The sequence below is a fragment of the Amblyomma maculatum genome, chromosome 1 (assembly GCF_055883805.1).
Source record: "Amblyomma maculatum isolate TAMU_Amacu chromosome 1, ASM5588380v1, whole genome shotgun sequence".
In the NCBI taxonomy this organism is placed as follows: Eukaryota; Metazoa; Arthropoda; class Arachnida; order Ixodida; family Ixodidae; genus Amblyomma; species Amblyomma maculatum.
Genome location: NC_139344.1, coordinates 6040199 through 6054465, shown reverse-complemented (window position 1 = coordinate 6054465; position 14267 = coordinate 6040199). Strand labels below are relative to the sequence as shown.

General features: G+C 43.6%; 1 protein-coding gene and 1 long non-coding RNA gene across 2 annotated transcripts in view; one reads left to right on the top strand and one right to left on the bottom strand.

The window, feature by feature from the left end:
- The window catches only part of LOC146201538 (uncharacterized), an 88764-nt gene that overhangs the window by 15706 nt on the left and 58791 nt on the right, over positions 1 to 14267 (top strand). The gene's annotated exons all lie outside the window — the stretch shown is intronic.
- On the bottom strand, positions 10095 to 14237 carry LOC146201541 (uncharacterized). Its single transcript, XM_084587627.1, has 3 exons — positions 14021 to 14237; positions 11964 to 12435; positions 10095 to 10380 (listed from the first exon to the last, which is right to left on the bottom strand). Exons 1-2 carry the CDS (start codon positions 14030 to 14032, stop codon positions 11974 to 11976), a joined length of 474 nt encoding a protein of 157 aa, XP_084443753.1. The 5' UTR covers positions 14033 to 14237; the 3' UTR covers positions 10095 to 10380; positions 11964 to 11973.

Sequence of the window (14267 nt, the reverse complement as noted above, 5' to 3'; positions counted from 1 at the left end):
AGCGCTTTCAGATATGCAGATGCCTTCAGCCTATCTATACCTAGACCACAAAAATTGGCCTGGCGGTTTATGTAATAGATCGAAGCCTTATCTCCATGGGTGCCTCTGTCGGCCTGTGCAAACCTTTTATCAAGCATTTGCTTTTTGCACTAGACTCTTGACCCAAATACCGCAAGCTGCAGGTTCCGTCGTGCCAAATAGTGATAACCATAATAGAGGCAGGTAACCTTGTTTTTGGCGCTCCTTGACCTAAGATGTCCTTGCTTCATTAATATCTATCGTCCTCATCATCAATAAAGGCACGTGGAAAGGTGCGAACTGAAGTCACGCGTTCTTTCTCGTGTGCGGCACCAAGTGGAACATCGAAAAACTTTCGAGCTTCTTTTAGGCGTAATCACTCTGCCTGTACCAGCTTCAGAATAATTTTCTGACAAATGAAAACGCATATTTTCTGATAGGTGTGTAGGAAAATCTAAAAAAGAAGCCAGAAAACTGTATCTCAGGGAGGAATGCTTGGCGGCAACTTCTAAGCGCTTTCAAGCGGCGAACGCAAAACCGCGCCTCTTGTGTAGCTCAAGCTACGTCGCACTGTTCATCAGATTGCTCTGTGGGATGCACTTTTAGTTATGGCGAAAACACGCGCTCTCGTAGGCAACCCGCAGGCTTCGTCATCTCGCTTTCCCAGAATGCCTGATTGCAGCGGCTGTCATTTTCTGCGGTATTTGTAGCCAAGCAACCGCAGAGGAAATTGTCTCTTTTCAGGAACCACTTCCAATACTTTCTTCTTTCATGTCATTCGCTGATCCATCATACTCCTGTGGCTCACCATTATGGCAACAGCCTTTTCCGAGGCTTCGATTACGCCACATTTAAGTCCTGCTCCAAACACATACAAAAAATAGCTGACCTTCAGGTTACCCTTCCAAACTAAATTATCCAGCTTCTCTTTTATTCGTGGTATGAAACGAAGCGTGAGTCATTCTTTCGTAAAAAAAAAAAAAAGAGTGAAAGAAGCCGTATGACTGTTCCAATACCTTGATTTGGCTATAAGGAATGCTTTCCTGCCCTGCCGAAAATTTCCTTCCACAAACTCATTGCGACGTACAACAGCATTAAAAATTCCAATGTCACTATTTTCAGGCTGTTGCAAAGTTTCCGATGTCATAAGTCGAAGCCACTCTTTCTGTTTGTGTACTACGTTTCACATCCCATTACGTAAATATTGAGACCAGACAACTCGATGGGTTGACAAAAGACATGTATTATCGTATTAAACAGTGCTTCTTTCAGGAACGTTGCCAGGAATGTTTTTGCTTTGGGGGGGGGGGGGGGGGGGGGGGGGAATTATTTTGTGCACTTATAGGAGGATAAGGTGAAGGGTAGGAAAGCTATTCCAAACACTAGCACTGCCACGACAACGAAAACCAAAGGCAAGGGGGAGGAGGCATATAAGGTATGCGAAGTATGTTTGTGTGTGAAAGGGGGAGGGGGCGGGGGTTCTGAATGTTTAAGAACTCGTAGCAAATTTTACTTGCCCAGCTCGAGGAAACACAATTCAGTACCTTGTCGGAGCGAGTCAAGGGAGGTGAGAGTGCAAGTCAATGCTTTTAACTCAGGCGGGATGTTCACTTACCACCGCGAAAGTAGATAGGATCCCTCCCATTCAAGGGGCCTCATTTTACCAGTGATTGCTGTGTTTAAAGGAGTGCCACGTCTAATTGAGGAACATGCGCAAAAAAAAAAAAAAATTAACGGAACGATGCAAACGATTGTTATTTTACTTTGAAAATTCAAAATAAAATAATCAGAAAAAATGCATGTCCGACGCCTAGGGCCGATATTTCTTGTTATCTATTAGAACCCCGCCTTCCACAAGCAGAGCGAAGCTAGCTTGCAATCGTCGCCTTGTCAAGTAAAACCAAATCCTCGCATTTCAGATGCCGTCGATGGCAAGGACAACTAACGCAACAATGTAAGCCCCTTGATATGAATCCCTGTTAGTAGTAATGGAAGGTACGAGCAGTTCCTCTACCCCTAGCCCATTTTGTTCCTTCGCATTTTGTGCCAAGGTGTGTCGAGCAACTATTATTTTTTGCTCTACCTTAGTCTTTCGGCGCGGTTTCAAGAGCAGTGCAAAACTCTGCAAAAGCTTTAAGCGAAGTCTAGCCTCTAATGTTATTCTTATCAGCCATTGTTCGCTTTAACTTTTTCTTTTCAGTTTTTCTAACCCGAGTCCGCCACTTATCCGTGGCAGTCGCTCTACCAACTGGGCTAACTCGGAAGGCTAGCAGATCAGATATTATGGGACGCAAATGGCCCAAGAGTTTAGTGTGGATAGTCCTGTTCGAAGGTGCAGTGGAATCAACCTCAGGCAGATTTATAACAGTAATTGGAATAATTCAAAATGAAAGCTCTGAAGACACTACCCGCAAACACAACCGGAGCCTACTGTAGAGCTTGCAACGTTACGCGTTTGCGCTAGTCCACAGCCATAAACGAGCAGCAGATGAGACGCAAAGAAGCGCTATCATAACAGGGAAATATAGCCCTTGCTTCGCGGAGAATCCTTTCCACGTAGCAGAATCGCAAAGTGCACGATGCGTTCTCCGGCAGCGTGACCCCCTGATGAGCCGAGCACCAGGTTAGCCGAGTGCTTCACGTTGCGGGGCGTTTGATTGCAGCCATCTGGGGACATACTTTTTTCCTACTTCGCTAATGAATGGGGGCTTCTTTTCCCTGCACATTTTGCTTTCCGATGACGTTTACTCCAGGGGCGTGTTTTCCGGGGACATTTTTACCGTTTACCGGAGCCCCTGCAAAACATAGGCAATGTCTGAAGACATCGGCTAGTTTAAGTCAGTTCATCTTACTAGCCCTCAGTCGTGCTCTAAGTCACTAATATTATTACAGGGAAATTGCGAATGTGCTTTGCATTTCCAAAGGCCTACTAAACGTGTGTACCAAAGCCATCCGTAACTTGACCGCAAGAGAGATTGTTCTCATGCATATAATCAAACTATCGTGGCTTATACAACAGGGTTGATTAAAGAGCCAGTGCCCGCTTTCCACATGTTTTTACTGAGTTATAAACATAACAATGCAAAAGCGCTAACAGCGATCCATTCAGGAATGTCGTCTATCCAATTTTATTCAGAGAGCTATATTAATAAAACGCGGAATGAAATGGCGTTTTATTTTTTGCTTTTATCACCTTCCTTATACTGGCACACACCTTAAATATCAATTCTTGATAACATCTGATTACTGCGAGGTTTTGAAATAACAGCTCATGCGTTTAAACAGATTGAAACACTTTTTTTCAGCAAGAAAGCAGTTAAGAGCAGTATAGAGGACACCTTGATAGAATATATCTAGCAGGGCTGCTAAAAACAACGTAAGATTAGAGGAACTCTAGCAGCCAGGCCACTACCAAAATGTAGGAAATTTTTAGTTGGTTAAAAAAAAAAACTGCTGATTTAGTCGAACTTTCTTCTCTTGCATTTCGCCCCTGGCTTCATTTCTTCCGACATATTAGAATGTACGTATTGACGAGTATGCAGAGTAGGCAATTGCAGGCGTCCGTCTTCACTGTTACAGAAGTTCGCTGCGAGCATCTGTCAAATTCCCTGGAACCCACCCGCTGGCCTTGTTGGGAATGGCTGCGGGAGGATCCGGTGTTCTTTCTACGGCGACTCTCTCTTTCACACAGTATCGTTCCTCTCCCACTGGCCGTCCGTGCGGCGCCAGCCTACAGATCCCCTCACCAGTTCGAGTCGTTAAATGTGAGGAGGCGTTCGCCGCTGTCTGGTCCATTTTCACACGCGCACACTCAAGCACATCCACGCATATCCACATATGTGGCAGTCTTCTCGTCCGCTCGTTCTGCCTGCGCTTAAACCGATGCAATCGCGCATTTGACACCTCCATCGCCAATGTGCTGCTTGACTTAGAACTTATCACACCTCACACAGCCCCAGTGCGCGTCTGATGTCCGCGGTCCCCTCCGGTGTGACATGGCAACACGAACTAACACAAATTGACACAAAGGAGGCCCTAGCTCACACTTTCGCCTTCTCCTCTCAGCAATGGAGCTGGCGCTACAATCCTCCACCAGCGCGTCAGCCTGGTCGCTGGGTGCCCTCGACCCCTTGCGGCAGAGGACAGTTAGTCGGTTCACTGTAATCCGTACCGATTCCCTCGAACAATGCGCTCCATTTGATGATCCTCTCGACTTGCGCTCCGCCCTTTGCTCTCGCGCTACCTTCTATACCTAGCGCTCCTTACGGCTTTGACGGCAGCGTTCTCTCCGCCGGCACTTCGAAAGAATACTGCGAACGCCTACTCTTTCGGCTATATTCCGCATAGAGGCGACCCACGCGCACGAAGCCATCATCAAGTCGGGGAAGCTCTGCGCGACGCTCCTGCGGCAGCGCAACTTGCACACGCGGTCTGCCCGCTAACTGGTCATCCTGATATTGTAGGGCGCCTTCTCTGATCACGCAATGCGCGCCTTCGCTCATCTGTACATCCCCAGAGCAGAGCACTACCACTTTGATCATGCTTGGCCTCTTCGAATTCCGTAGCACTTTCATCATGTGAACCGATAACTCCTTCGGCGCCGGCGCTGCACACCTGTGCCTTTCACTGTCACGAGCGTGATTGCACCTATACTTTCCTCGGTGCCGTCAGGATCGTCCCTCATCGCCGCCACTTCTCTAGAAATTCCCCTCACTGGATCCATACTTCCTATACCCATATATGTACACAACAAAAAGATTCTGTCATTCCTGTTTTGAAGTTATACTGGCTTTGTATACCCTAGCCTCCGGAATCCCCGTTGAATCCTGTATCGACGCACACTGAACTTTTCTTTCAAAATCGGCTGGCGGTTCCGATTCTTGCATTTCATTTTTTGCTTTCTCTAGCCTATGAAGGTCCGCTTTATACAAACTTCAATTTTCTGTCAGAGGCCCTTTTAAAAAGTAGAGCAAGCGACTATCGAATGTTAAGTAGCGTACAGCATTTCTAGTCGTGAATCTTAAAAATGCCTACTTGCTGAATCATCGCCTCTTAAATTGGTGTAGGTTGATCACGTGGATGAAAGTGCGTCAAAGACCAGAATCTATACTACGAGCACTCGTGTAAATTTTGCGCAAGCCCTCCTTTCACTTGCTCTCATGTGAATGAAGGGTATATGGACCTGCCCATTAGTTTTTATTTATTCCCACTACGGTCAACGTTTGCCGCTTTGTTTCCTAGTAATATGCAGTATTCGCTGAAATGTTTATCGATGGCTTTTATTAAAGCTATTTATTAGAGCATTTACTGATTGACAAAGGTGTAATTATCTTGTTTTTCGAGCAACTTGCTAATATCAACTATTTAAAGGGGAATAGTTGTATACTGACACATTGGTATGCTGCGACATTTCGCCTATCTTTATTTATTTATTTTTTTTTTGCCCTTCGGTTGTTCCTTAGCATTATTCTTTGTAAGGTTTTATGTTTATTCTCAATTTGAATAATATTAAAAGAACCTCCAAGGTCCTCTTCTCCTCGTCTCGTGGAACTGATCGGTAAATTGTGTGCCGAATAAAACTACCGAAAAATTCAGTAGTAACCTTTAATACCGCCGACGTGCATTAGGGCGAAAGCAGTATATATACGGAAGTAGTATATGCGACACAGTCCTCGAGTACTTCTGCTTCTCAATGCACGCCTTGCTCGTGCGCTTTCTGCCGGGGTTATGGGCCACATGCTCTGGCTCGATAAGTGCCCCGGAGTCACCTACCCCGATCCTACCCGACTCCGAGTGTGCAAAAGCCTCGATAGTACGTCACCGACACATCTTTCTTGGCCTAATTTTCTGGACATCACGACTGACCGACAACTTCAAGCCAAGATACAAGCTCGACCGACAGCGATACTCACATCCAGACAGGATTTAAAAAAAAAAAAAAAAAAAGAAAAGACTTCAACACCACCAATCCTTCAGTGGACACAAAAGCAGTATATCGACACAGCCCTTAAGCACTTTTGCTTCTCGATGAAGGTGTGTAGTGAAACTTCTTTATACGCTAAAAAAAAAAAAAAAAAAAAAAAAAAAAAAAAAAAAAAAACAGAAACCGCTACTTACTACTGCTTCCGTGGGCTCAAGTCCTTTATGACATCTTATGGGAATGTTTTTAAATGGCTTCGTTATCACTTGTTACGGGCGACCTTGGACAGACTCTTCCCTCACAACGATTGCTAAATTACTGAGATGCCCCAGCCAACACATGAAAATCATATGTCAACTACTAAACGACGTGCACACACAATCACTGCCGAGTTCAAAAAGTCAGCTTGAATTAGTAGCGGATGTTAAGGCATTGGGACTGAAAAATACCGAATCAAAATTTTTTTTATCCATCAAAAGCTATAGATGCAGTAGAGCATAGATCCAGAAATTTGGAAACGTTCATTGAAGCAATTTGTCACCCAAAACAGCACATCGCCTTGGTGAATCGGAAGACAGGTCGTGGCGGGATAACCTAATATTTCACGCTGTACCTGATTAGAAAGGAACCTGGCAGCAGACAGAATCTAAGCTCATTTCAGTAATTAATGACTGTGTACCCGATTCCCTTTCATCAGATGCCGTGGAACGTACCCATCGCTCAGGCGTTCTTTCAGCAAAGGAATGCCGTCCCATAATAGTGAAGTTAGATCGCTTTAAAACAAAAGAAAGAGTATTTGCATCAAGCAACAAGTTCAAGTCTACCGGCCGCTCTACATTAGGATAATTTCCCTATCATCCCATATGGCCCTGTGAAGCCGATTAGTTTCGACAAAAGACAACCTGAATGTCAGCTATAAACACTCCAATACAACAAACTGGTACAAAATAGCTTATGCTTCAAGTATAACAACCTCACTGACATGGTCTACACGTCCTAGCATACCGAAGAACACTTCGACCACGTGAATACATCCCCTAACGCTGCCCCGATCAGCCCATCCTTGCGACGAGAGAGGGGTAGCGGTCATGTCTTTTTTTTTTTTCATCAACTCAAGTGCCTGTACCTTTTACCAATATCAGAAGCATTGTTAGCAAATATAACTCATTGTTGTCTGTAATCTACATGCGCGTTGTCTAAAACATAGCTTTCAGGGAAGCCTGGCTTTCTGCGCATGTTCTGTAGATACTGAACTTGTTTTGAATTGTATAGTCGATTTTTATCTACCGCCGAGAACGCTATGGACATGAAGGAGGGGGCGTGCTTCTTGCAAAACTAAAACAAATTCCTTCATATGTTAATCTATATAAATAGCAACCTAGAAATAGCATGCGCTGCAAAACCCTCGCCATGAGAAACTTAATCTTGCTGAATGCTATCGCCCTCCTTCCTCATCCTTCATGTTCGTTCACGAGCTGCACAATGCTATTAATGCCATTACAACGCAATTTCCGTCATCCCCATTCTTTTTATTCAGAAACTGTAACTTTTCCAATACTCAGCCCCCTTCTTTGCTTTCGCTATCAAGCGCAGCTAACGAGTTCACTACCTTTTATTCACTTTTCTTTTTATCGCAACTGATTATAAAGGACACTTGACTAACAGCGAAGACAGCAAGTACTTTGAATTTAGATCTAATAGACCAGATTTTGTCTCCGTTATCCCTTATTTCGCTGTAATAGGTTATTATGAGATGTTAAGTTTTTCTATTGGATCATGTCATTTAAATACTACAAATAAATTATTAATTATTTATAACTACAAGAAGGCTAATACTGAAGCTATAAATAATGAACTGTCGTCATTTTAGAAGAAGTTTCTGGCAGATTTTCACCGTCGAATTGTGCAAACTAACTGGGATATTTTTGTTGCTAAGGTCTAACAACTAATTAGTGAATTCAGCCGTAACCACACCATCACCACCAACACACAAGCTCCACGGTATGACAACTACATTAAGCGCGTTTCTAACAAGTAAAAGCGTTTTTACCGCTCGAAGAAGCTTGCCCTAGCTGACGCTAAGTAGGCATATTATATAGCGCATCTACTGAGTATACCTAGGAGCGCTGAAACAAGGTAAAACAAAATTGTTATCTAACACATAACCAACAACAAAAATGCTAACGCTAAGAACTTCTGGTGCGTTATTAACCCCTCGGCAGATGAATCTATTAATTTAATAGGTGACACTGGCAACCTGCTTTCCAAGAATTTGTGTACCAGTATGCATAATGACACATTTACCCAGAACGTTTCGAGCCCTATTGACGTTTTTCTGCTGTTAACACTTCCTTGCAACTATTTCATTATGTCTCCTATTATAGTAGATATACTCGGCACTGCGAAACTTATCGACACACTTAACCCTTATTGCTCCCCACCGTTTGGTTTTATTAACTCCAAGTTCCTGAAAAACACCTCAAATTCTAGTTCTATATTTACAACCGAAATGTTTCTGCAATCAATTGCGTCTCGTACTCTTACCTCTCAGTAGAACATTGGGAAGCTGGTTTCTATTTACAAAACTCGCATTAAAGCACCATCTCTCAATTACCGCTGCATTTAAGCCATTTAACTCGCGAGTAGTTGTATATATATATTTATATATACATACACGCATGCATGTATGTATATAAAGTAATAATAATGATGGTAATGATAACATTAATCGGAGATATATTTTTCATCATCATTATTTTTCTAGCTAGAGTCTAACTCATTTTTCACACCGGTTCAACTCGTATTCCCAAATCGTACTCTTAAGATCACAACTGCTATCCTTCACTCACACATTTCACCATATTCTCGATCTATGTTCATATGCCGACTGCACTTCCTTAGACTTTCCAAAAGCATTTATTAAGCTATGCTATAACTACAGCTTAATAAAATGAACCATGCAGTTAAACATACTTAAAGAAATTCTCAAAAATGGTCTGGATGTTTTTTTGTTTTTTTTCCGTCCCTCTCAATTTGTTACTGTTAAGGGTTCTGGCTCTTCTCTTATTGATGTGAGCTCTGGCGTACTACGAGGTGCAGTGCTTGAACCGCTTTAACTTCTTGTTTGCATTAATATCTCGCATCCTCACAAAGTCTAACATTTACCTTTTCGCAGTTGATTGCGCTATTTTTAGGGAAATAGCCAGTAATGACGACTCCTCAATCCTACAGTCTGACCTTAATGCTATATTAATTTAGTGTAAACACATGACTAATGAAGTTAAACATTGACAAGTGCAAAATTATGATATTCTCAAGGATAACTAATGCTCAAACTCCTTAAATGACAGCCCCTTAAATTAGTCAGTTTCTAGAAATGTGCCGGGATTAATATAACCGCTATAGAGATCGCTTCATATTCGAACATAATAAGCAATGCTAACAACATGTACCTACACAGTAACATTTCCAAGGTCCCAGTCTCATTTAAACACAACCTTTCTAGCTCTGCTTTAGTTAACCATGTATAGTCAAGTTTTCTCTAGCATTGTGTAGATACGTAGAGCAATTTATTTCGTTTTCTAGCCTTATAACTTGTGTCTTCCTTTTTCAGCACTCCCCCTCTATAATGCCGTTGCCCCTCAGTGGTAAAATAAATAAATAAATTACGTTTTCAAAAAAGTAGCAAATTTTCTTCACGTAATAAAATAGATTTTAGTGCCTCAGAGTTTCTATAGCTATTTTTTTTTTTTTTTGCAGGTAATATGATGCCTGTAAACACTTCTCTCGAGCGTATGGTGGGCGAAATATGCGGGAAAAAAATCTCACTGTAGTCAGATTATAGGGTTGACAGCTCGCTGCTTGTATATCAATTAATGTTTTTTTTTTTTTTTTTTTTTTTTCGTGTTGTAGCATAAAACCTTTCTTCATCGAGCAGTATCTTTTTACGAAACGGTCCGGGGCCACCCTTGCCCACATCTCAAGTTCCGTCCCTTTGAATGAATCTTTTCGGTATACAGTGCGTGAGCAATCGTTCATATGAGATTTTTCTCTGTGTGTAAATATCTACATGTGGGATTCTTGGGCACAACGAATAAAGTTGAAACAGTAATATATAGGTCACTTGCATAGTGAACGTATCCAGAACGCAGTCATATGCGGAAAATAAATAGTACTTTATTGAATCAATTCATGTGGCATCATCGCACGCGTGTACAAGACTGCGTGGCCCTTACAACAGCGCCAGAAGGCGCCACGTTAATGCCCATAGATGGTTTCCTTTAGCGGACATGATGCATGATATAGGAAGTGTTCCATGGTATACCCAGCAGAGGAATGGCTGTTTCTTTCATTGCCGATTCATGGCCTTTTTCTTAACGTGTTTCTTCATGAGTAAGCGAGAAAGGCGAAAGTGACGAAAGCAGAAAGTGGCCGCGTCAGTTCTGCAAAAAAAGGAAAAGGAACAAACAAACATGGTTAAACAATGATCATGTAAACAGTTCGAGTCAATTGTGCACGTTGCGATGGAAACAAATTTTTAATTAAATTAGCAGTGTTAATCAATTAACCACGAGCAACTTTCCTGTGGCAACGCGTGCGAATAAAAAAAAAAAAGATGAAAGCGAAGTTGTATAGTGCGTTCCCTGCGTTCCCTGTAAAGACAACAATAGCTGTCATAAAAAGCCTATAATGCACTCAACGAGAGTCGTCACTCACGTTTTCAAATAACACAAGCGCAGTGCACTGCCTTTAATCAATAGCCTTCGTAACTGTGGAAAGGGGATTACAGAGAGGAGAAACAGGAGAAACTCGGAGCGCTTCTGCGTAGTCACCCCACTTTCTCTGCTGTAAAAGAGCTAGATTCAGAAACATCTAGCTCGCTCCAACCCGTCCTTGATATGTTGTCATTAGCGATTCCCCGTATGAAAGACTAAGGCGAGAGATTACAATTTATTGGAATGCATAAAACCAGAATGAATTATAAACCACTGCATAGAACGGCTGTACTCGTAACTTTATATATCTTTGCGTAACAGAGAATTATCGACAGCACACCATGCTTACTCAGCCTCGATGCCTCTTCTGTGAGGAATGCAAGCGGTATCCTGGCATGCAGAAAGATTTGTACCAAGTAATCAGTTAGATGAGAGTTCACTGAACAGGAATGATCAAATCCGCTGCCAAAGGCCAGCATTTGTGTTTTACGTGCATGAAAGTTTTCTGGATTAGATCACACGACTCTGTCCTACGCCATCTATGTCGCGCTGATGGTCAGCACGACAAATAAGCCTGTATTCATGCTATCAAATACGTTTTGAGTCATTACTGAGCGTTGCGTCAAGCCTGCTGTGTGGCTTGACGCAACGCTCAGGTCTTACAGCCTCGGACCTCTTCACGAAAGTTGAAGAGACTCTTGTGGTGAGTTTACTACGGTATATAAGAGGAGGCCGGCAAGGTGCTATCCATATGCGGCTGACATTGCGTGATCCGAGATGACTCAACCGGGACAACGTGTGGACCGACAACGGAGCGCCTGAATTCATTTCCTGCTGTGGCGTGTTTGAATGAAATGACTGCATGGCAGCAGTGACGTAAGAAGAAACACTTGGGGAAGTGGAGGGGGGGGGGGGGGTATAGGTCGCCGGTCGAATAAAAAAGGGCGAAAAAAAAAAGTCCGGAAGGAAAGGGGACGCAACACTAAGAAACTTTCGAGGGTATTCTGACCCCCCCCCCGCCCCCTCCCCTGTATGGCAGCAATAAAAAAAAAATATATATATATATTTTTTTTCAATTTAGGTGATGTTGAAGTGTTCTCTGTGTTCTTTTCGTGCATAATTTTAAGTTTTTGCAACCTTATTATGTTTCCTCTGCCTTTTTTTTTTTCTTGCTGTAAAGCCTACCCACGCATGTGCTGGGGCGCTGGCGTGCAGTTTCGTTAAATAGCTAACTGAATAAAAGGTGACCCTGAAAGCTGCCTTCTAAGTCACACTTATTTGCTGCGGTGAGGCAGCAGCTTCATTCGTACCTTTGGTAAACTAGCCCAGATAGCCGCCCTGGTATCCCACGCCGTAGCGGTTTCCACCAGCTCCGTGGGCCTGGTTGTTGAAAGCGTTTCCGTAGCTGCCCTGTCCATAGCGGCGGTTGGCGCCGGCGCTTTGGGCAACTCCGAAGGCCTCGCGGTCTCCGTAGGTCTGCACGTTGCCGTAGTCACGACGGTTGCTGCCCCCGTAGTTGTAACCGAAGCCACCCTGTCCGTAGTTGTTTCCATAGCTGCCCAGGCCGAAGCTTCCACCGCGGTTGAAGCCAGCACCGTAGGCGCCTCCGCCGTAGACAGGGAAGAAGCCAGTGCGGCCCTCAACGGCCTTCTCGTCTCCCGATGCTGGCTTGGCATCGGCAGCGGGCTGTGGCTCGGCGGCGGCTTCGGGGGCAGGAGCCATCTCTTCAGCTGGGGCGGCCAGGGCCAGACCCAGGAGGGCCAAGAAGGCAGCGAAGGGCAGCTGGAGGCCACAAGTCTTATTCAGACAATATTCTAACAGTACTCCGAAGGCATTTGATGATAGTAGTAAGGCTTAGCTAAGCGAAGACGTAATAGCTTAGACGTGAGCTGGATTTACGCAAGACTAATGTGCATGCAAAGTGGCAGGTACGATGTCAACATCACTCGGGAATATACCACTGATTGTGCGTTACAGGTATCCGTTAATCCGGTTAACGTCTATGATATTACGTATGCACAAAGCCAAAGCTATCAATTGAACTCAAAGGAGTTGCTCAAGCGGTCATATGAGCCTCTCCTTTTGGTTCACAAATGCGACAGATTGTGATCCGCTGGCAAAAAAAAAAAAAAGAACAAGAAAAGCGGAAAACGGCATTGCTAAGCTGTTCAACGGAACATGAATGGTAGACTCTTAAATTTAGAAGACACAGCATTACCTCAAAAATACAAGGACGAAGGGATAACAAACGACACACTAGCGTTTGTGTTGCTCTCCTCACGTCCTTGTGGTTTCGCGTTAGTGCTATGTTTTTTCCAATCTAAACATGCTGCTGCCTGCTGCTTTATGCCTTAAACTACAGTATTCAATGAAGTTTTGTCCTTTCAACAATACAGAGAGAGCCTAATACTGTTCATCATTTGTGCGGCTGGGAGTGTTTGAGTCGCTACATGAACTTAAAACAGAATACCAATAATTTATGTTTCATTTCTGGTTGTCCTGTAACGCTAGCCGAATTCCTGTGGTTAGCGGCCAAAGAATACACGCCAAGTTGCCAACAACAATGTTAAATCACGACGAAAAATTATCTGATATTGGTGAAGAATGGCCGTGAACGTTTCGAGCAGTAAAAATGTTTTTTTTTTTTTTTTGTTAGTAGCCTATGATTTAAAAAGTAAGCTAGATGCTAGATGCTTCTTAATTCCGGTGATCCAACTTTCAGAATAAAACTCACTGATCTGACATAATGGTGTTGCAAATATAAAATAATTATTCCAAAACAAATCACTACGGCTATACTATTGTCTCACATGCAAAAAAAAAAAAAAGATTATGGCAGTCCGAAGATGTTTCCGGTTGCCGTCTAACTACCTGAACTTATTTTTTACGCCTAATGCTTGTCACCCGGCAGAATCCTTTTCAAAAATAGATTTCTTTACCCTACACGCTTATTTTATAGCCAAATATCATATATAGAATGCATTTATCCCGTGTCAACATCCGGTAATGCACCCGCATAAATAACAACTCTAAAGACGTCAAATTGCAGAACTAATATGTAAAATATCCCCAACCGACAAAGAAGGAGCGTAGATGACATATGGAGCCATTAAGAGGTGACATGTTTGAAAATGCTTTAGACCTCTTAACAGTCGCCATGAAGTTACCCGCCTCCCTTTTAAAGCTAGACCGATCTCTTACTGTACATTTTCCCACCGCATGGAAAAAAAAAAAAATTACAGACACGCACACTCGTGTTATCGGTCGCATGCTAAAGAGTCTGTCAACCTCCGAGTCATTTTCCCACAGACATCCATCGCACACTCGAGCGCACTCTCAAAAGGAGAGGGGTCCTCTCACTGCTTACCAGGCGGCTCATGTCGGCGGTGGTGTCAGCTGGCTCGAAAGCTGTGGAGCGGTTTGTAGCCGGGCAGACTTCGAAAGCCGCTTTTTATAATGAGACCTGGGGAGCGGGCGGTCGGAACGTGGGGGCAGGCGATACGCTTGCAGGTGGGCCGTGTTTCCCAGGCCGGAGAGCGGACCGCGCACGCGGCAAGTCAAAGTGCTCGCGTCCGGTGCAACAACCCTCTCGGAAGCGAAATCGCCCCGGGAAG